This window comes from Nicotiana tomentosiformis, chromosome 6, assembly GCF_000390325.3.
Source record: "Nicotiana tomentosiformis chromosome 6, ASM39032v3, whole genome shotgun sequence".
Lineage (NCBI taxonomy): Eukaryota > Viridiplantae > Streptophyta > Magnoliopsida > Solanales > Solanaceae > Nicotiana > Nicotiana tomentosiformis.
Genome location: NC_090817.1, coordinates 4,209,059 through 4,231,708, shown reverse-complemented (window position 1 = coordinate 4,231,708; position 22,650 = coordinate 4,209,059). Strand labels below are relative to the sequence as shown.

General features: G+C 36.4%; 4 protein-coding genes across 5 annotated transcripts; 1 reads left to right on the top strand and 3 right to left on the bottom strand.

Moving 5' to 3' along the window:
* Positions 1–1,428: 1,428 nt before the first annotated feature.
* LOC104115877 (methyl-CpG-binding domain-containing protein 11-like) lies at positions 1,429–6,196 on the top strand. Of its 2 annotated transcripts, none has more exons than XM_009626596.4 (2): positions 1,429–1,650; positions 4,891–6,196. In XM_009626596.4, the coding sequence occupies exons 1-2, from the start codon at positions 1,579–1,581 to the stop codon at positions 5,806–5,808; spliced, it is 990 nt and encodes a 329-aa protein (XP_009624891.1). In that variant the 5' UTR covers positions 1,429–1,578; the 3' UTR covers positions 5,809–6,196. The 2 variants fall into 2 exon arrangements, with proteins under 2 accessions (XP_009624891.1, XP_009624890.1); XM_009626595.3 differs by having other exon boundaries at positions 4,888–6,196.
* Positions 6,197–6,665: 469 nt separating this feature from the next.
* Positions 6,666–9,976, bottom strand: LOC104115878 (thylakoid lumenal 16.5 kDa protein, chloroplastic). The gene is made up of 4 exons (XM_009626597.4): positions 9,513–9,976; positions 7,757–7,896; positions 7,578–7,650; positions 6,666–7,019 (listed from the first exon to the last, which is right to left on the bottom strand). The coding sequence occupies exons 1-4, from the start codon at positions 9,856–9,858 to the stop codon at positions 6,910–6,912; spliced, it is 669 nt and encodes a 222-aa protein (XP_009624892.1). The 5' UTR covers positions 9,859–9,976; the 3' UTR covers positions 6,666–6,909.
* A 3,567-nt stretch (positions 9,977–13,543) lies between these two features.
* On the bottom strand, positions 13,544–14,380 carry LOC117281370 (uncharacterized). The gene has a single exon (XM_033661223.1). It carries the CDS (start codon positions 14,378–14,380, stop codon positions 13,544–13,546), a length of 837 nt encoding a protein of 278 aa, XP_033517114.1.
* Positions 14,381–14,410: 30 nt separating this feature from the next.
* Positions 14,411–14,959, bottom strand: LOC117281371 (uncharacterized). Its single transcript, XM_033661224.2, has one exon. It carries the CDS (start codon positions 14,957–14,959, stop codon positions 14,411–14,413), a length of 549 nt encoding a protein of 182 aa, XP_033517115.2.
* Positions 14,960–22,650: the final 7,691 nt, after the last annotated feature.

The window sequence follows — 22,650 nt, the reverse complement described above, 5'->3', positions numbered from 1 at the left end:
AGAAGCCAACGATCTTCAGTATCTATACTCTAATCGACGAGATTTGAGGGAAAATCGACACTAGGTTTTGACTTCATCAGCCCTTTTCTTATTTTTTTAGAGAGAAATGAGGTTGGGTAATTCAGCCTAGGGTAAAAAAATAAAAGATAACGAGTCAGGTATTTTAATCGGGTGGGTTTTTAAGTAATGGACCGGATCATTAAAAAGGTTGAGTTCATTTATGACGTGACATCACTAGAAAGAGCGTGGCTCACACTCGTTAGTCTTTAACTGGTGTGGGGGTCATGGAGGGTGGAACAAAATTCACTTGCAATGTGTTTAGGGGGGTAAAAGAACATCCGTTTAGTTAAAGTGTTCAAACCTGATTTTGGACAAGTTTAATGGGGTATTTATGTATTTTACCTTTAAAATTTCATCAAGTAGTTGATTATTTCCACTGTTGAAATACTTGGAAGACTATTTTGGATGTATTCAAGATTAGTTTACAGATAGATTGGTATGCTTTTTATTTTAGAAAATACACTACTATAGATGACACATGCAGCTTTAATATATTCTCTTATGATACTCAAATATAATGTGGAAATAATATCATTGAAACCAATTTTCCAATTTTGATATCTATGTTTGACATTGAGTGGATGTTAAAATGAGTATTATAGCACGTAGTTTAAACAAGTATAAATTATTATTTAATTTTATATAAGTTATTAAAAGAAATTAATTGTAAATTGTGATCCCAAATATCATTTTCTATCCTTGATTAAATGAATATAACGATGATTAATTTATTTATCAAAAAATTAATTGAACACCTACAAATAACAATTTTAAGATTGCAATGTTGGGCCGTATACAAGCCTTTCTCATCTAGTATATATATATATATATATAGTTTTGCAGGCTGCTTCACCGGGCCTCATCATCATTCACATGGCCTCAATAAGGGTTTTTTCTTTATTTGTCACTTTCTTGAATTATAGATCTGACCTTTTTGACACACTTATCTCTTCATCTAATCCTTTTTTAAATCTACACCTTAATGTCTTCTGGTTGCTACTATTATCCACATTTATGTCTTTTCGCTTCTAGACTCTAAACCCTAAACCCTAAATTTTCGCTTTTTTCGCTTCCAGAGTCATCATCTTCATTTTCGTGATATCCCATATCCGAGTCTTTATCTATATTGTCTATACATATATACACACAGAATTAAAAACATACTAGAAATTTTTGTTTTATTTTTTTTCTCTGTCAAATTCGAATCACTATAAATATATCTAAAAATACCAAACATAATCCAACAAGTAATGCAAAAAGAAAAGGAAAAAAGAAATCAAAATAGTGGCCATCTGTCACCATCCGATGCGAAGTCAACTGATCTCAACCCTGTAATCTATAAGAAGAAAACTAAAATAAGACATTACTAGTAATAAACTACGATAACAATATAAATTAAACAATCCCAGAAACTTTTGCAGTTTTTAGTTTCAATTATATTGGAGAAATTGTGTACCCATTTTACAGTTAGTTGGTTTGCTTCATTTATTTATTTTTGGAAAATTGGGTAGGTGGAAAATGGCAAGCTCTGTGGAGAAAAATGAAGTTGTTTCCATTGAACTTCCAGCTCCTCCTGGTTGGAAGAAGAAGGTAGTTCTCTCTTTTGTTCAGTTCTTAAAGTTTCTTGAAAAGTTAATTTTTTTTAAAATTGTTTTTTTGGATTTTATGTAAAGTTAGTTTCTTTAGCTTTGGTATGTGCAAATTTGCTACAATGTGTTTTGTGGGTGTTGTTTAATTTTGCTTATTTTTGTGTTTCTGAGATTGAAATTTTGGTTTTAATGAGTAGGAGTTATTTAGGAGATAGGGTTTTGTTCAGGCTTTATGTTAGCTTATGTTCAGCCTCTAGTTTCTTGAAAAAGTTCTGATTTTTATTGAATTCATGTAAAGTTTGATTCTTTAGCTTTGGTATGTGCAAATTTGCTACACTGGGTTTTGTGGGTATTGTTTAATTTTGCTTATATTTGTGCCTTTCAGGTTGAATTTTTTGTTTTGATGAGTAAGAGTCATTTAGGAGATAGGGTTTTGCTCAGGCTTTATATTCGATTAGCTCATGTTCAGCCTCTGTTTTCTTGAAAAAAGTTCCAATTTTTATTGATTTCATGTAAAGTTCGACTCTTTAGTATGGTATTTGGAATTTCTTTTAAAATGGGTTTTGTGGGTATTGTTTAATTTTATGTAGTTATGTTATGAGATTCAGATGTTGAATTCTTGTTTTAGAAGAGTAAGGGTAGTTTAAAAGATATGGCTTTCCCCAGGCTTCACATTAGTACATCTATGTTTGCTTGAGAAATTCCCCATTTTAGTGATTTCATGTAAAGTTCGTTTCTTTAGCTCTCGTATTTGCAATTATTGTAATTTTCTAGTTCTGGGGTTGAATTTTTGGTTTTGAAGAGTTAGAGTAGTTTAGGAGATAGTGTTTCCGAGGGTTTAGGAGGATGTTTAGTCTTGTTTTTGTAGATTTTCTGCAAGAAATGTCAATCGGTGTTAATATGAATCTCGGTGTTCTTTGATATTGGGGTTTTCCTGCTTCTATAAGTTTGAGGCATTTCTTCTTGTTCTTAACTTGATATTCTTTTGTAGTGCGCAGAAGTACTCGGTTCTGCGTTTTGGTTTGTTTTATCATAAGTAAAGCTTCATATAGTCGAGCCCAACTTGTTTGGGGCTGTGGCTTAGTTGTTGTTGTTTTATAAGTAAAGCTTCATGCGTTCGTGCTATAGAGGAGAGAACCAGGTAATCCCATTTATTGTAGTACTGCAATTATGTCCAATGGATCCAGAACAGCAGTTTTTCTTATCGGGATGAACTGGTTGTGCAGTAACAGCGAAATTAAATGCACTTGAGTTTTTTTTGTCGCGTATTAGACGACTTTAAAACTTCGGAAAATATTGTTTCATCTTTTCCTACTCATGGTAATCTTTCTTGCATCCCTATGGTTTTTCCCATTTATTGCAGGACATGCTTTTTGTTTCTCTTAAACTGCCTTAAACCAATGTTAATTAGCTTGGAAATATTTTAAGCTCTAAAACAAGGATAAAAAGTTGAAAACTGCAGGTTTACGGTTAAGTAAGATTGGCTTGGGTGAGTTTTTGCCCATTTTTTTGAGAAACCTTAGAAGGGAGGAGGAAAGATGAGAGGAAACCGGGCATAGGATCGGCAATACAAAAATGGGAATTTAGACTAAGTTTCAAATATAAGCCTTATCCATCATGGAGGTACTGATTTTGAACCACTATGTTGCTAGAATAAGATATTATGCAGCAAAAACCTGAAAAACATTTCAAAATTTTCGATTGGTGCAAAAATAAGAGATGATGAGGCTGAAAAGTGCTTTTCATCCTCATGTAATTATAGAGCTTATAGGTGCCTGGACTTGGTTCCTTTAGATCTGAGACATGTTAACAAGACCTTGATCGAAAATATTTTTTTCTCAATCAGACGGATAGTTACTGTTGGTGCCTTAGTAGGTTATAATGATTCAAGTATCTAAAGACTCTCTTGCTCAACTGGCTTTTTAGATGTTGTCTTGCTGCCATTCTGTGATTCTTTTGGCTTGGTTGACAATTTTCTGTTGAGAGGAAAAGTATGTTATGTAAAATAGAAAACCTTTTTATTGGAGCTAGAAAACTGTGATTCAGGTATGCAAAAACTTCTTTGTTTTTGAGATCTTTACAAAAATAGCTTGCCGGATTCACTATTTATTTTCCCTAGCCGGTATACATAGATTTATACACATATTTTACATGGATTATTACATATATTTTACAGCCTCCAGCTATTTTTAGTTTAAGTGGTTGGGTTGGCGGCTATTTAGGTTAATTCTATTTTGTTTTTTCATGATCGCCGTGTTAATTCATAATGATGGCATATGTTACTCTTTGATAAGAAAGAAAAGAAAATCAATCACGATCAAAATACACTCAAGCTATACTCTATTTACAAGATCCTAGAATATTCTAGAATATCGACGAGATTCTAACATGAACAATCCTTTATGTAATCCTAGGGTGAGTTTGTTTCCTTTCTGGTAAATTCATCTATACTACAAAATAAAAATTTAAAACAGGCGATCATGTCTTTCAGCTGTGTGCTAAAGACGACTTGTTTGATGTCCCAATTTAAATGCAGAACCTGTCATATCTTCACTGTGAGGGAGAATCCATAGGATTCAATTTCAGGGAAAAAGATAAATTTATACAAGTTGAAACTCTACAGAATCTCATTTGATTAAGAGGAGAAACATCATAGGAAGCCCTTTAGCTCTGATTTTGATTTTCTACTGAAATTGCCGTTGGATGTGGCTGTGCAGCCTACAAACTGTGTGCTAACTTATATCTTCATGCATACTAGTTAAAGCAGCAGATTCGTGTATTTTGTTGCATTGGTTTTTTGTTCCAGAAAGACTCCTAAATTACTTACAACTCCTTTAAGCACTCTTTTATCTCCTTTTCCATCTCTCAAGTAGTTTTTTATCTTTCGTTGCCCTCAGGGCTTTGGTCTAGTGGTAAGAGCGTAGTGCATGATCTGTGGGTTACGCCGCGCATGTCACGGATTCGAACATCTATTGCAAAACAAAAGCCTAGCAATTAAGTGGAGAAGGAGGGAGGGATAGGTCCATTATCCAATGAGTTTGTACTGTGCACCACTGACCCTGAAGATTTTTCAGTTATCAAAATTAAAAGTAGCTTCCTATCTTTGGAACTGCCACAGCTTGTCCAATACTCCTTTTTAGCACCCACCCAAACCCGCTCCAAGAACATTATAAAGAACTTAAAAGAGAAAAATGGAGAACATATTTCTTTTTAAAATTGACTCTTTCTGTTCCTTTAGCAGTTTCTGCCTAAAACAGGAGGTACTCCAAAGAAGAATGAAATCGTATTTACTGCACCAACAGGGGAGGAGATCACCACAAGAAAACAGTTGGAACAGTACCTGAAGTCGCATCCCGGTGGTCCACCAGTAGCAGAGTTTGATTGGGGAACTGGTGATACTCCAAGAAGATCCCCAAGGATTAGTGAAAAGGCAAAGGCAGCTCCATCTCCGGCAGAAAGTGGGCCTGCTAAGAAACGAGGCAGAAAGTCTTCAGCTTCAAAGAAGGATTCCAATGAAGTCCCTGAAGAAACAGAAGCAGCAAAGGACGATGACATGGAAGAAGCTGAAGAACATGAGAAGGATACTGCAGCAGTGGAAGCTGATAAGGATGTTGAACAGAAACAAGACGAGAACCAAGATGAAACTCAAGATGGAGAGAGCGAAATAGAGACGAAAGAGGAAGCTGAAGCTACTGAGAAGGATGTATCAAAGAAAGATGAAATTGAATCTTCTGAGAATGATGGAAAGAAAGACGAAAGCCAAAATGCCTATGGCAAAGTAGAAGATGCTCCTTCTGAAGAAGCTCAGGTTGAGAAAGATGTCCAGATGGCTGATAACGTTGGACATCCCAAAGATGTTGAAGAGGCTGCTGGTGATAAAGTAGCTGATGGTCCTGAAGCTGCTAAAATGATTGAGGAGGAAAAGGATGTACAGGTTCAAGAAAAAGTAGAAAACATGCCTACTGAAACAGTGACATCAGATTCTATCACTGCTGAGGAAAAGAAGCATCAAGCGGAAGGAGAACAGAACGATGAGCAGAAAACTAGTGCTGCAACAACGAGCACTGAAGATCAACATAATTTGATGAACAGTGAAAAAAGTAAGGTGGATGGTGAAGTAACTGAGAATGGCAGCAACACTAATGAGGCCAAGCCTTGAGCTGCGGTTTGAGTAGCTTCGTGCCACTTCTCTGCTCTCTCTCTGTCTAACCTTTTACTCCTACTTGCTTCTTTTCGATGACTGTATTGTCGTTAAATTATAGATACTCTAATTGTTCACGAGACGTCTGTATGCAAAATCTTAGATTTAGGACCTAAATATTGCTCTGGTAGGACTTATCGCCTGCAAAGATATTTGCACCACTACTAATCTATGTCATAGATTAGACCTTCAGCAGAAACACTAATTGCGCTGAGGTAATTTGTAGTTGTCAAGATCTCCATAGCTCGTTGTATGAAACTCAGTGATGTAAGCTTATATAAAGCCTTTGTGTTATCTTGACTAACAAGGGAATTGGCTAATACGAGTTACTGCAGTTTGTTGTGGAGTGATTGTGTTCTTACCTTTCAGTAATACATCTATCAATCAACTACCTTAATCCAAAACTAGTTTGATGATTGCTCAGGTGGTCGTTGTCCAAGGTTGTATAATTTTCTTAGCTCAATCTGAGGATTAATCCAGTTCTTGGCTTGATGCTAATTGAAAAGTTTATTATGCAGCAATGCTGAAATTTCAATAGCTTGTTCCCTTTTCCAAAGCAATAAAATATCCAGATTAGGGCAGCCCGGTGCACTAAGCTCCCGCTGGGTGCGGGATTCGGGGAAGGGCCGGACCACCAGGGACTATTGTACACAGCTTTATCCTACATTTTTACAAGAGGCTGTTTCCACGGCTCGAACCCATGATCTCCTGGTCACATGACAGCAACTTTACTAGTTACTTCAAGGCTCCCCTTCGAATTGTGCACTGGTAATTGTTTGAAGTGAACTGGCAGAAGCAAAAGAAAAAAGAAAAGCTGATAACAATAGTCTAGTCTTTTTTCTCACACATTTAGCTTCAACTGAAACAAACTCAAATACATTGTATATTTTTCATTTGACAGAGGAAAAAAACACTGAAAATGATTACTGTATAACTTTGTAGATACATAAACAGTAAAAGTAATGTCAAAGGTAAAAACATGTTGGCATGGACCAAATTTTCTCAATTCTCATATTAATAGGTATCAGATAAAAGAGGGAAATGCTAATTCCTTTTGCTTCAAAGCCCTTTTAGCTCTTCAACCAATCCTGTTAATGTTGTCCATTTCTCAAATGCACTTGCTGATGCCAAAAAAGCTGTCTTTGTTCCTTCAATGTCATTCTTAGTAACTGCATAATACAGAATAAACAAGAAAAATGGTTAATTTTCATTGACAAAAGTACATATTTCGTGATCTTACGGCACCCAAGGGTTTGGCCTAACGGTCAATAAAATTGCGAAAACTATGGGAGACCAAGGTTCATAACAGAGACAAAAAAACGACACATAATTTCTCCCATCTGCCTAAGTCTTAGTATCAGAGTTACCTAGTACCTCGCTTCTAGGTTGGCAAGCTTCTGAAGAAAGGGTGCACATGTCACCTTAGGCGAATCCCACAGCGAAATTGGAGAGGAAAGTGAAGAGTTTTATAAAGCATGACAAAAGTTCACATAGTACGCGCGCTTTTGGGGCTCGAGATGGCGTAACCCAAAAAGTATAAATCTGTGCGGGCCTAGGCCTAAAGTGGACAATACGTCCCATGGGCTTGGGTCGCTGGTGAGATCTAGCAGATATTTGGTAAAATATTTGAGGTGCCACAAGCTAGTCCGGACACCACCATTATAAAATTTTTAAATAAAAACACTTTCTTGATTTTGTGATCACTGGTTTCTCAAGAAAAACATTACCTGATGAAACTAGAGAAAATAGCGAAGAATTGAAGGAATCAATCTCTGTTTTCTCCTCATCGCTACCACTAAACTGTAACAACACGAGGAAAATAATATTCAGTGCACATGAACATCAGCTGCAAAATAGATAATGAAAAAAAATATGTGCTTGAAATGGAAAGATCAACTAAAAACACCTTGTTGAATGCTGAATTAACTTTCTGAACCCAATCTGCATCAGTGCTTTGGCCAAGAACTGAACTTGCAGCTGATAAATCATTGTTCTCTATTGCTTGACCTACTATACTGAGCTTGTATACCAAATCTTGCAAGTATCCTTCACCATTGTATATAATAAATGAGAGTTAACAAATCTATACTTCAAAAACTTCTTAACATTATTGCAAGATTTCATTAATTAACAAATTAAGCAATGACATAACAACAACAACAACAAACTCAGTATAATACCACATAGTGGGGTCTGGGGATGGTAGTATGTACGCAACTTTAATCATACCTTGTGGAGATAGAGAGGCTGATTACGCAATGACATAGTCTAGTTTTAATTGCATGCAGATAAGATTATTAGGCCATTTTTCGTGGTTAGAAAAGTACTATGTTTTTAGGTACAGGGGCGGATGTAGCTCACTTTGAACCCACAACTTTCAAGATGGAGTAAAGATATATATGTAAAAACCTACTAAAATCTCAATAAATATGAAATCTGAACCCATAACTTTAACAATACAATGAGTTTATTGCCGCTTCTCAATCAGGTATACATCAAAATTCAAGTCTAATTGCTACCAAGACTTAAATTCTATACCTTTGAAGCTCTCACACTTCATTATCTCCTAAGATGATTCAGGTAACTGACTACTCAAACAATTTGGGATCCCAACTTAGGAACTTTCTGGTGTTGCACTCTTTTCTGATAAAATAAACTTGATTGCGATCCATAAATAAAAAGATGAAACTAAATAACTAAGGTTGGATCATCATTATGATACTATACTTAAGAAAATGGATATCTAAAAACAAGGTGTAGCTCCCCCAAATTCGCGCTTAAGACAATGCAGACTAGTCAATTAACAATATAGTTTCCTTTTCGAAATTTGGTAATCAAATGTATAATTATAATACAAAGTTTAATATGGTAATATGGCAAAAATTTAACTATTACAAATGGATTTTGGCTGCTTTTCTCATTCTGCAAACAACATTTTAAGCAAAAACCAGCCAAGTCCTTATATTACCAACTTACTGATATGAAAACAAAGAACTTTATATTATCAACTGCACTATAATGGTGAAACTTGGGAAATGACAGAACCTAATATTCACTTTAATTGGGTAACTTTTGAATTCTCTATATTTCAATGTCCAACCTGTACTTTTATAGGCATATTGTACAACTCCAAGAATTAGTCCCATAAACAAAACTTAACCACCGAAGGGAGCCTTGGAGCAACAACAAAGTGTCTATGGAGGCGGACCTATGCTATAGGTAGAGGGGCCACAGGAACCCATAAAGTTCGACAAAAATTCTATATAAACATGTATATGTCATTAGAAAATATTTATATATTAGTAGTTGACACCCTGTATATAAAGCAGATTTTGGTTGAATCAAAAAGTGCACCCGCGACCTTCAAATCCTGGGTCCACCTCTGGTTGTCTTCGTGTGACTTATAGGTCACGTGTTCGAGCCGTGGAAGCAGCCGCTAATGCTTGCATTAAGTTAGGCTGTCTACGTAACACCTTTAGGGTGCGGCCCTTCCTCGGAACCTGCATGAACGCGGGATAACTTGTGCACCGGACTACTCTTTAACCAAAACTTAACCACCAAATAAGGGGTGCTTCAGTAAATATATCACATAACAAACTATTCAAACTATACTTAATTTTACTAGGGAAATTTTCAAGAAACAAGAAAAGATTTTTTTTTACCTTTCTCCTTAGTAGAGGAATTGATAATGCCTTGTCTTTCAAGTCTTTTCTTTCTGTCCTTTTTCACTTTTTCCATCAACTCATCATCCTCATCAGCTTCTAAAATTGCAGCATTGGCTTGAAAAAGTCCATTACCAGTTAAAGATAGCAATAAACTTGATGCAATGCTAATTGAAAGGCTTCTCTTGCTAATAATTAAAGAATTAAAACTAGGTACATTATTTTCTGCTTTGCACACAATTAATTGTCTCTTAACACTGATTTTTTGGACTGTTAAATTGGACAAAGAAGATGAATGAAGAGAAGGAAGAAAAGATTTAGGATTTGAGAGGCACACAGTTGCCATTTTTTTCTTTTGTTTTTTTTTCCCCTTTCTTTTTATTTTTCCTCTTAAATTTCTCTGTTTTTTCTGTTAGTATATGGTGGCAGTGTGACAAGTTGGAGTATAGAGGATAAGATTACAAGATTTCCCTCATATCAGAACCATTCTCAGGTCATTAAAATATTGAGGGTATTTCAGTCATTTTAATACCAAACAAACAAAAAACTTAAACAAGCAAATAAAATTAAGAGAACATCCTATCTTCCACTGTTCCTACTTCCAACACATAACCAGTTAAATTTTAACTTGTTTAGTCAGGAAAAACACTAAACATTAAACAATTCCTCCGACAAAAAATATGATCAATTATAATTTGAATAGAGAAAATTACCATACAAACACATCAATTACAATGTAAAAATTACATGGGGCGTCCTATTTGGTCGCCTCTTTTTAGCTGGCTATCAAATTAATAATTTTTAAAAATAAGGTACAAGTTAAAAGGTGGCACAAATATAATGTACGACTGCAAATCCCCAATTATAATTTGAATATTTTAGTGGTGACTGGTGAGAATCCCACGTTGTGGCCGTGGAGACCCGGGTTCGAATCCCAGTAGCCACATATCTTTACCGAGGGTTTATAGGAAACAATCTCTCTACTCTCACAAGGTAGGGGTAAGGTCTGCATGCACTCTACCCTCCCCATACCCCACATTTGTAGGATTATATTGGATTTGTTGTTGTACTCAATTACTCATACAAATTCCTTTTGTGTTATATTTACAGATCATATATTTTACTAATCTTCTATAAAAATGGCTATATATAACTAAAAGAATATTTGTATAAACCATAAAATCAATCTCTCCGGCTTTAGTGAGCCAGGAGTTGAATCTTGACTCGAGTTTGTATTGTATTCTTTTCCTTTTCTCTTTTATTTAATTGACGCTGCAAGATAAGGTTGCGGCAATAAACAAATTGAATGAATGATATAAGAAAAAAATGAAACTAGATTAACTTAATCTTTTTATCCTAATTCCATTTGATCAATTAAGAACTACGTACAACCAAAGCTTGTTAAAGAGACGTCTAAGTGGCTACATACCATTGCATGCATGAAACGCGGATCCGTTTCTAGTAAGATCGTCACAAATTTTAAAAGATTTATGCACAGATATTGTAAGAATATTTATATAATCAAGATAAGTATTTTAAAACTATTTGCATAGATAAACGTGTATACTAAGCATGAGTTAGTATATATACCCTGTTAGCAAGATTATTCAAAAAGAGCTCAAACGTGTACACTAGGTAAATTTGGTAATTTTTTAAATTGTTAGCAAGATTATTTAAGAAGAGCTCAAATGTGTACACTAGCTAAATTTGGTAATTATTCAAATTATTGTGCAGAAGTCTTCTATATTGTATTGCGTCATATAAAAAATGCTTGAAAAAATCGAGTAAAAACTAATTATTTTCACTAGAAAATAATTTTATTTTGTTTTGGTTTGCTTTGTTCTTATTTTTGTGAGTTTTTTTTAGATATCTTTAGTATTAGGAGAACCGTCAAGGATTATTGTGATAGAATTTATTTTGTGTTGTCTGTTAAAAAAAATAAAATGAAACGTGTCTGAAAAAAAAGGGACAGAAAATTTGTACAAGAGAACTATTTTTTTAAAAATAAAAAATAAGAGGGTCACCCAAACAATATATGTCACAATTCACCAACTTGACTTACCCGAATTCACATTAAAATTCACATTTACATGTCAGCATAGAAAGGTTAGCCCGGTACATGAAGTATCTCGTATTTATACAGAATTCGGAGGAGGGTTGCATCCAAAGGGGTATATGATATAGGCAGCCTACCCTAATACAAGTATTAGTAGCTGATTCCACAGCTCGAACTTGTGATCTATTGGTCATACGAAGACAACTTTACCATTGCTCTAAGGTTCCCCTTCAGCCAGTGGCGGAGCCACCTTATCTAAAGGGGTGTCAACTGACACTCATTCGTCCGCAAAATTATACTGTGTAGTTCGATAATTTTTATTTTATAGGTATATATATTAATGTATGTTCATGACTCCCCTTAATTTGTTTTTAGTATGTTTACTTTTTCTATATACTGACACCCCTTAGTGTGAAACTGCCTTCAGCATATTAGATTGAATTCCATGCTGTCATCCTTAGCCACGTGTCATCCATAAAATAGCTGACTTTGGTCCTTCAAAAATCAAATGCCCCAACAACTGCCTTTGCTCTACTGCTTATATATATAGAAAGATCATAGCCAACCTCATGACTCCAATTTGAGCTCTTTTCCCACATAAAAAAACACAAAGATATAATATACATATAGAGAGAGAAAGCTAAAGATTTAGAGAGAGAGAGATCTAGTTCTCTAGCAACACAAAAAGCAGAATGTCAAGAAAGTTGAATTTGGCTATGTTAGTAGTAGCAACTGCTTTGTTCAATATTTCAATGGCGCAAAATACTTATGTAGTAGGTGATGCTTTGGGTTGGACTGTACCTCCTGGCGGAGCCGCCGCTTATTCCACCTGGGCTGCCCCGAAAATCTTCTCAGTCGGCGACACTCTTGGTAATACTCAAAATAGTAATAGTGTCACATAGAACAATTTTTTTTTTTTTTGGAAAATTGACATAAAATATTCTACAACTACATGAAATATTTTAATTTTATCATTAGTTATACTTTGGATCCATTCCTACCTTTGTCATTGTTAAAATAGCACGTGTTAGCTAGTTTTCGGATTGGTAATTAAAAAATGGCCAACGTTTGCAAAGTCATTAAAAAATAACCACTATTTTGTTGCAACACGCAAAGTTCCAGCATAATATACCGGAGATTGGAGCGCCTATGTATGAACTTCCAACATATTATGCTGGAACTCCAGCACACGGAAAGTTCCAGCATAATATACTGGAGATTGGAGCACCTGTGTAAGAACTTCCGGCATATTATGCTGGAACTCCAGTACACGGAAAGTTCCAGCATAATATACTGGAGATTGGAGCACATGTGTATGAACTTCCAGCATATTATGTTGGAACTCCAGCACACAGCATATTATGCTGGAAGTTCACATGTAAAATATTTGAACTCCAGCATATTATGCTAAATATTTTTCGGATTTTGAACAGTGTTTTTGTTCAGATTTATCTTTACATAAAAAATGGGTAAATTTCGATTATTTTTAAAACTGTAGCTATTTTTAAATTAACACTTGTAAATCTGATTTTTTTTTTAATTTTACTCTGTCATTAGCAAATTGTCTGCGTACTGGCCTTACCCTAATATTTCATAGTCAAAAGCTAGATATTTTTCTGAAATATTTGGACGTGGAATTCGTCCACCCCATGCTGGAACTCCATCAAGCTCAAGGTTAAGCATGAGACAATTTGGTGACAACAAGAGTATGATTGACCCTAAAGCATAAGGAAGGATAAAATTAAGACGCTTCGTGTAGTAAAAGTGTGAATCTGGATATTTTCCTTTTTTTTAACTAATAATTATATTATTGATGTAATCCTTGTTTTTGAACAGCTTTTAACTTTGCGACTGGAGCACACAATGTTGCTGAAGTATCCAAGGCTGATTTTGATTCATGCAACACCGCAAGTCCGATTTCCACATCAACTAATGGACCAACAAACATTATATTAAACTCTGTTGGAACACATTATTACCTTTGTACATTTGCAGGGCATTGTGACCTAGGCATGAAATTGGTTATAACTGTCTCCGCTGCCTCCATCTCTCTTGCTCCTCGGCTTGTACCTGTCACGCCCATTACTCCACCAACAACCACCCCAATATCTGCTCCTGCCACGCCTACGCCACCAAGAGCTAACCCCACTACTCCACCGATAGCCACCCCGAGATCTGCTCCTGTCGCGCCCACAAGTTCTTCACCAAGAGCTAAGCGTACTGCTCCACCTATAGCCACCTCAGTATCTGCTCCTTCCAACTCTATTACTCCACCAGCAGTCACTCCAGTATCTGCTCCTATCACCCCCAGTACTCCACCAAGAGCCACATCCACTACTCCACCAACATCTACCCCAGTATTTGCTCCGACCAATCTCACTACTCCACCAAGAGCCAAGCCAATATCTGCTCCTGCCAACCCCACTACTCCACCTATAGCTACCCCGAAATCTTCTCCTTCCAGGCCCACAAGTTCACCAAGAGCTAAGCGTACTACTCCACTAACAGCCACCCCAGTATCCACTCCTGTCACCCCCACTCTTCCACCAAGAGGCACGTCTACTACTCCACCAAGAGCCGCACCAGTATCTGCTCCTGTCAACCCCACTACTTCACCAACATCCACCCCAGTATCTACTCCGGCCACCCCTACTAAGCCACCAAGAGCCACCCCAATATCTGCTCCTGCCACCCCAGCTACTCCACCAAGAGCCAAGCGCACTATTCCACCAACAACCACTCCAGTATCTGCTCCTGCCAACCCTACTATTCCACAAACAACCACCCCAGTATCCGCTACTGTCACCCCCATTACTCCACCAAGAGCCGCACCAGTATCTGCTCATGTCAACCCCACTACTCCACCAACATCCACCCCAGTATCTTCTCCGACTACCCCTACTAAGCCACCAAGAGCAACCCCAATATCTGCTCCTGCCACCCCAGCTACTCCACCAAGAGCCAAGCGTACTATTCCTCCAACAACCACTCCAATATCTGCTCCTGCCAATCCTACTACTGCACCAACAACCTCCCCAATATCTGCTCCTACCATACCTACTACTCCACCGAGAGCCACCCCTACTACTCCACCAACCTCCACTTCAGCATCTGTTCCTGAAAACTCTAATACTCCAACAAAATCCACACCAATATCTGCTCCTACCACCCCCAATACTCCACCAATATCCACGCCGATCACGCCACCAACAGTCACCCCGATATCTACTCCTGCCACGGCGAATGCTCCACCAACAACCACCCCAGCTGCTCCTATCACCCCTACTATTCCACCAACAGCTATCCCAGTATCTGCTCCTTCACCAGTGACAACTCTAGCACCTGTACCTACGCCATCTGGGAGCCCTTCCGCCCCAACACCTTTATCCATTATTAACCCACCGTCTCCCCTCGCGATTCCATCGACGCCATTGGCCGGTTCTCCGATTACGCCTCTGCCTTCCCCTAGTGTCATTCCACCATTTGGTATCCCCTATGTCCCAACACCTCCATCGATCGAGTCTCCGGTTATGCCACCGCCTCCACCAAGTGCTGCTGCACCATCTTTGGTTCTTGCAGCATTGCCAGTCACTTTCTTGGCCATGGCTTTAGCTAACTTGTTGAAGTAGATCATAGTATTACAATGTTATTGTATATGATTCTTTTTTTTTTTCCTTTTCTATTATTTGTCTTAGGTTTTCTATATAGATTTGAGACTTTTCTGTACCAATAAAGCTGAATTTTCAAAATTTCAGCTTGAAATGGATGTGTTATTATGATTATAATAAAATTCCAATTTCTAATTGCCAGCATCTTAGTTATTGTCTAGTGGACTTACGATGAAGGAAAATGCTGGGAAATAATACATTCATCCACGTCGTGATGCAACCATTTTTCGTGCAAAAATAGTTGCTTAATTTTATTTTATATATATATATATATATATATAGAGAGAGAGAGAGAGAGAGAGAGAGAGAGAAAAAAAAAATTGCCAGCAGAAGGAAATAATGTTGTTACGTGAAAACAAAATTGGAAAAGTAAAGCAGAGACGGAGCAAAAGCTGTTCTTTTATCCTTCGTAATTACTTTTCATACTTCATACAAAATGGTGTGAAGTAAATATCTAAATAACAAGAATTCTATCGGTTCTTTTAGTGCTCCTTATGTCTCATTTTATGTGACACTCTTTTCTTTTGTAATATTTTTTTATTTAATCTCAGAATTCTAATTTTACCTTTAATGCCAAGAGTTGTTGAAACCTTACCCGATATAACATTCATTTTACTATAAGGAGAGAAAATAAAAAGACGTCCGAACTCTCACACTACTCGTTTAAAAGGATAATTTTTTGTATTCTTATATATGCTTATCTAACATGTTAAAAATCTTCTTTAAAATTTTAAACCCCGTGTCATCAAATATCTTCACATAATATAAAATGGAAGGAGCAATTATTATGACTCAGAATATGCGGGCGAAATGCTCAGATCATATTGTCAAGATCAATCACAATTTCTTGTGACTAAAGTTGTTTGTAATTGTCATATCATCATTCATGGCAAAAGTTAGACCTTAAAGTAAAAATTTATATTTATTTAGTACGTTGATGTTCTCTAGGTGTTGGAAGGCTTTAGCTTTGATTACATTGGTATAAATAAGATAAATACAAGGCTACGGTCTTAATCTCTCAGTTATTTATAGTAAATTATAATTACGTAGGAAATGATCATATTATAATGTCAAGATCAAAATCTCAGTTTCTTGTGATTAAAGTAGTTCGTGATTGAGATATCATTGTTCAAGGCAAAAATTGAACGATCCCTTATAGTTTCCACTGGCTTGGTATATTACGATTTAATCTCCCAATTTCAGCAAAATCCAATTATAAAAGAAATGATCATATCATAAGGTCAATCGCAATTTCTGGTGATGAAAGTTAATTAATTTGTAAATTTTGCCATACTATTCTAAACAAAAATTGGACGACGACATTAACGTATGAATTATATTTAACTTTTACGTTGATTCTGTATATGTGTGTTGGGGTGGGGTGGGGGTGGGGTTAGGTGGGGGACACTATTTCAACTCGAATTAGATGATGAAAAGTTTTTATGTTTTGGATTATCCAATAAATTAAGATGTCATTTTTTTTTAAAATCTATGAGTGCGTACCAGTTGATAAAATAAATAATCACTATGCAGAAAAAAGATTATAATAATTCTTCCAAACAAGCTCGAGTAGAACACTATTTTTGTATTGTTGTTCTCATGACATTGTATCCATCATAATTATTTTTAAGACCTACTTATTGCGTTAAGAATTTAAAAAAATGTGTAGTCAACTCGAACTGCATTAAGGCAATTATGGACCATTTGGTTCATGGATAATAATATAATATAATATCGTGCCGCAATATTGAGTAAATCAAGAACTGGAATGAGTCCGACTCAATCTCAAAAGGTAGCACATAAGATAAGTTGCTCGAAACCATATAAAGAGAGAATACGTTTGCTCGACCATTATGGACACACAACGAAGATGAAATCCCGGGTTAGTTTATAATCTCTTTTGTCCTCCTACTTCGTGCAACTTTGACGAGACAAAACCCTAACACCTTTGTTGTCTGCATTGGTTGTGATATTGGCCATTGCCATCTTTTGTGTGAATGAAGTCTCCAAACTAATCTCATGATCTTTTTTGACTGTTGTTCACAATTCTTGCTCATTCAGAAAAATGTCACCTTAATAATTTAGAAACAATTTAATCTTAATATTTTTATGAGGAATTTTCACAAACCACTATTGTTTAATGGCTATTAACTTCCTATAGCTACCATATACATAATTACTTCCTATAGCTACTATTCAGTTGTTACAGTTGTGTATTCGCTGTATTCGCACTGTTGTATTCATGAATACGGCAGCAAAAAGGGCCTAAAAAGCAGGGCAGTCCAGTTGTACGCGCATATATTCACATATATTTGCGCCATGTATTCATGAATACAGCATCAAAAAGCGCATAAAATCAGGGCAGTACAACTATACGCGCATGTATTCACATGTATTCGCGTTGCTGTATTCATGATGTGATGACCCGATAGGTCATCTTATGTTTTAGAATCAAATTCTATGTTTCGAAGCCTTTAGAACCTCATTCTAGCCTTTCTCGATTTGCGTGCGCAATCCGAGTATTGACCCGGGAGGCTTATATGTTAAAAACTGATAGAAATAGGAATTTTTACCTTAAAAGTTAATTTGAGTTGACTTCGATCAACGTATTGAGTAAACGGATCCGGATCCGTGTTTTGACGGTCCCGGTGTATCCATATCGAAATATGGGACCTAGGCGTATGCCCGAAATCAAATTCGGAGGTCCCTAACTCGAGTTATGAATTTTTGTTGAAAATTAAAAGTCTAAAAATTTAATGGTTTTTAAGATTGATTGATGTTTGAATGTGTTGATATCGAGTCCGTATTTTTAGTTCCGGTCGGTACAGGTCCAATATAATATTTATGACTTGTCTGTGAAATTTGGTGAGAAATGGAGTTAGTTTGACATGATTCGGACGACCGGTTGTGAAAATAGAAGTTTTAAAAGTTTCTTGAAAATTTCATTCGATTTGGTGCTCAATTCGTAGTTCTAGATGTTATTTTGGCGATTTGATCGCGCGAGCAAGTTTGTATGATGTTTTAGGACTTATGTACATGTTTGGTTTGGAGCCCCGAGGGCTCTGGTGAGTTTCGGATAGGCTATAGAGTGTTTGAACTTAGAAAAACCAGCAGTTGATACACCAGATCTGCAAACTTCGCATTTGCGATGTCTGGCTCGCAAATGCGAGCCTCGCATTTGCGAAGAGGCCATCGCATTTGCGAGCAGTGGGCTGGGAGGGACACATTCGCATTTGCGAAGTTTTTGATCGTATTTGCGATCCTAGCAGTTCGCATTTGCGAATGCTGTGTCGCATTTGCGAGGCCAACAAGCTGAGGCAATCTTCGCATTTGCGTAGAAAAGTTCGCATTTGCGAACCCCAAGCCGCAAATGCGACACCTGTAATTGATAAAAACTTAAGTTAGACGGGATGTTTCTCCCATTCATCAAATTTTCAAATCCTAGAACCCTAGAGGCGATTGTTTCAAGACCATTTCTTCCCCAAAACATTGGTAAGTGATTCAAACCCATTTTCTTTCAATCTTTCATTATATTTCACAAATCTTTAACCTAAAATCTAGGATTTTCATGGTGAAAATTTGGGGTTTGGGTAGAATTAGGAATTTTTGAGAAATTGAAATTTTGACCTCGAATTGATGTCGGATTTCAAAATAAATTATATAATCGGGCTCGAGGGTGAATGGGTAAATGGATTTTGGTCCGAACCTCGATTTTCACCAAGCGGACCCGGGGTCGATTTTTGACTTTTTGGGAAAAAGTTTGGGAAATCTAAATTTATGCATTGTAGTTGATTTCTTAAGCAATATTTGATGTTATTGAGTTAATTGTGGCTAGATACGAGTGGTTTGGAGGCGGATTCTAGGGGAAAGGCCCTGGTAGAGCTTTGAATTGACTGCGGAGTGAGGTAAGTGTTGTGTCTAACCTTGACTTGAGGGAATTAGGAACCTTCAGACTATGTGTTATGTGAATATCATGTGAGCGGCGTATATGCGAGATGACAAATGCTTATATGCCGCCGAATTATCTGTTTTCCCTGATTTATCATTTTTCCTTCATTATTTTATTTCGTGTCTTAGCTGTTATATGCTCTAGATGCTTTCTATGCTTAACTGTTACTTGTTAATCAATATCTTCTTTTGTTAATGATGTTAGCTCTTTTCATAGTTTTACAAATCCCTGCTATTTGCTTAAATTGACTTGTTTGCACCTTCTAATTGTAAATTGCTAGATTGGTCTCGCTGTGTAGCATTACTTGTGTAGATTCTTATGTTGTACAAGGTTTCCTTTTCGGTTCAGTTTGACATTTATTGATCGTAAAGGTTTGTGGTTTGAGCTGTTGATTTGACTATGTACATTGAGTGTTTGGTACTGATATGGTGGGATCGGGTTGCACACCGTAACAAGTGTAATAAGGGTGGATTGATATGGTAGAATAAGGGTGAATACTTATTGTACGGTAGGATCGGGTTGCATGCCGCAACAGGTGGAATAAGGGTGGATTGATATGGTAAAATAAGGGTGAATTATGATACTGACGCTGATATATGGTGGGTTCGGGTTGCGCGCCGCAACATATATATATTATTACTGTTGTTGATATTGCTACGGTGAAATAAAGGAGGATTTTGTGTTGTCTGGTGGGATCGGGTTGCGTGCCGCAACAACCTATTTGTTTCCATTTCTTGTGTCGTGTTAGTTTTTTCGGTTTTGGTATTTGGACTGTTAAAGATTGGTAATTCTACATGACACTGGCTTATTTCTCGAGGTTGCGGTTATTATTTTTAGTTGACTGTTTAATTCTGTTCAATATTTCTATTATTCTGTCATTATTATATATACTACATACAGGTTTTAGTGTAGGTAACCCGCCTTAGCCTCGTCATTACTTTGTCGAGGTTAGGCTCGGCACTTACCAGTACATGGGGTCGGTTGTACTGATACTACACTCTGCACACTCTGTAAATTTTGGAGTCGGTCCCAGTGGCGGTTATTAGCGTGCTCGGATTAGACATTTGCGGAGACTTGAGGTACGGTTGTTCAGCGCCCGCAGCTCCTGGAGTCCCCATCCTCTTTCTATTTAGCTGTGTATTTCCATTCGAACAACTTTGTATTCATTTCAGACCCTTATATGTATTACTCTAGAAGCTCGTGCACTTGTGACACCAGGTTCAGGGCTTTGTAATAGATGTTGGCTGGTTAAACTTCCGCATTTACACTTAGATCATTTCAGTTATTTAAGTTCTTTCTTAATTTTGTCATTTAACTGTTAAAGGAAATAAACTGTTCTAGCGTTGGCTTGCCTAGCAAGTGAAATGTTAGGCGTCATCATAGTCCCGGCGGTGGAAATTCCGGATCGTGGCATAAGAATACAGCAGTGAAAAATACCTAAAATCAGGGTAGTCCAGCTGTACGCGCATGTATTCACATGTATTCACGCCATGTATTCATGAATACAACAGCAAAAAGTGCCTAAAATTAGGACAGTCCAGCTTTACGAGCATGTATTCATATGTATTCGCGCTGCTGTATTCATGAATACAGCAGTAAAAAGCGCCAAAAATCAAGGTAATCCAGTTGTACTCGCATGTATTCACATGTATTCGCGCCATGTATTCATGAATACAACAGCAAAAAGCGGGGCAGTCCAGCTGTACGCGCATGTATTCGCATTGCTGTATTCATGAATACAACAGTAAAAAATGCCTAAAATCAGGGCAGTCCAGCTGTACGCGCATGTATTCACATGTATTCACACCATGTATTCATGAATACAGTAACGACAATCACCTTAAAAATAGATATGTCCAGCTGTCTAAGAAAGAGGAAACACATAAATAGCATATTTCATACCTTATATCATGCCTCAATGATAGTATATACCATAAATACTTATTTTGCTATAAAATATAAAAGGTAGTTATAGAAAATAATATTGGTTTATAATAAATAGGGTGTATATCTTTGCTATAGGAGGTAAAATTTCCTATTTTTATTTTGCTCTTAATAAGATAATTTATTATTACACAAATGCCTAAGGCTTCTTTTAAAACACAAGTTTCAAAAGTTTACTTTTTCTAAACGGAAAATGGCTATTAATGTCCCTTTACTATTATATATTAGTTATTTATATCCTGCGTTATACTATTCAACCTTTTCTATCCCTGCCTCTAGGGTTATTGATAAATCTACCCCTCTTATTAACGGACCCAATCGACCCGGATACGTGGCACAATTTTAAGACACCCGACCATTTTTAAATCCAATAACCCATATCAAATGTACCCATTTCTTCATCTTTTCAATACTCAAATCTTAGGTTTCATGGTATCTCTTAAATTTTTTGCCTCCTCCTCCGATTTTCACACAAGGTATTACTATTACTATGATACAATAAATTTCTAGTTGGTTTCTTCTTGTTTTGCTCCATCTGTTATTGCAAGATCTTTTAATTTTCTCACTTTTATTTCCGTAAATATGTCATTTAGTTTCAACAATGTCACAATGTAGTTGTTCATCTCAAGAAGTTGGTTCAAAAAGGAGGTGTTTATGCGGTATGACTGCCCACTACTTTACAGCTTATACTCCTTGCAACGCTGGTCGAAGATTCTACAAATGTCCTAAACCTGATGTGAGTTAATTTATATAATTATCGTATTTTGATTGTTTGATTATTTTCAAGCTTGAAATCGTTTGAATCATTTTTCCGAAAAATTTCGTATGGTTATTTCGAATGGGTTGATGAAGTATTATCGGATAGAGCAATGACTGTTATTTGCAAGTTGAAGTCACAATTGGAGGCAACTAAGCTTGAAAGGTTGAAATTAAAAGAAAAAGTAGAAGCAATGGAGGCCATAATTGAAGTTGGAGATACCAAAATAAGCATATTGAAATCGATGTTGGATGAGGCTTATCTGGAAAGGGACTTATTGAAGAATAAAGTTGAAGAAATGGAGGCTACAAATCAAATGGAAAGGACCAATTCCAAGAAAATGGACTTAATTATTTTGATATCATGGGTCCTATTTGGTACCTTAATTGCAGCTTGTTTGATGAATTAAATATTATTTAGTGTTGGGCTATTTTGTATTATGAAGTTAAATTAGGTTGTATGATGAACATGACTCTTAGAGCAATGTAATATATGTTATTTTGTTGGGTGAAAGATGAAGTTAAATCTCCTTGCACCACCTATCTTCACTGCTAAAATTGCCTGTTTTGAACCAAAAATTTTCATAGATGGAATTGTTCCTCTTGTTAGTATCGGACAAGTAACAACTTTTCACAATATAGTTGGGATAATAGCTGGACAAGTTCAAAGTAGAGTCTTTAGGTTTGGTTGGGATTGGTTTGTTAACTCATTAGATTTGAAGTTAGAAAAGCACCAGTGATTTGTGAGCTGATAATAATACTTGA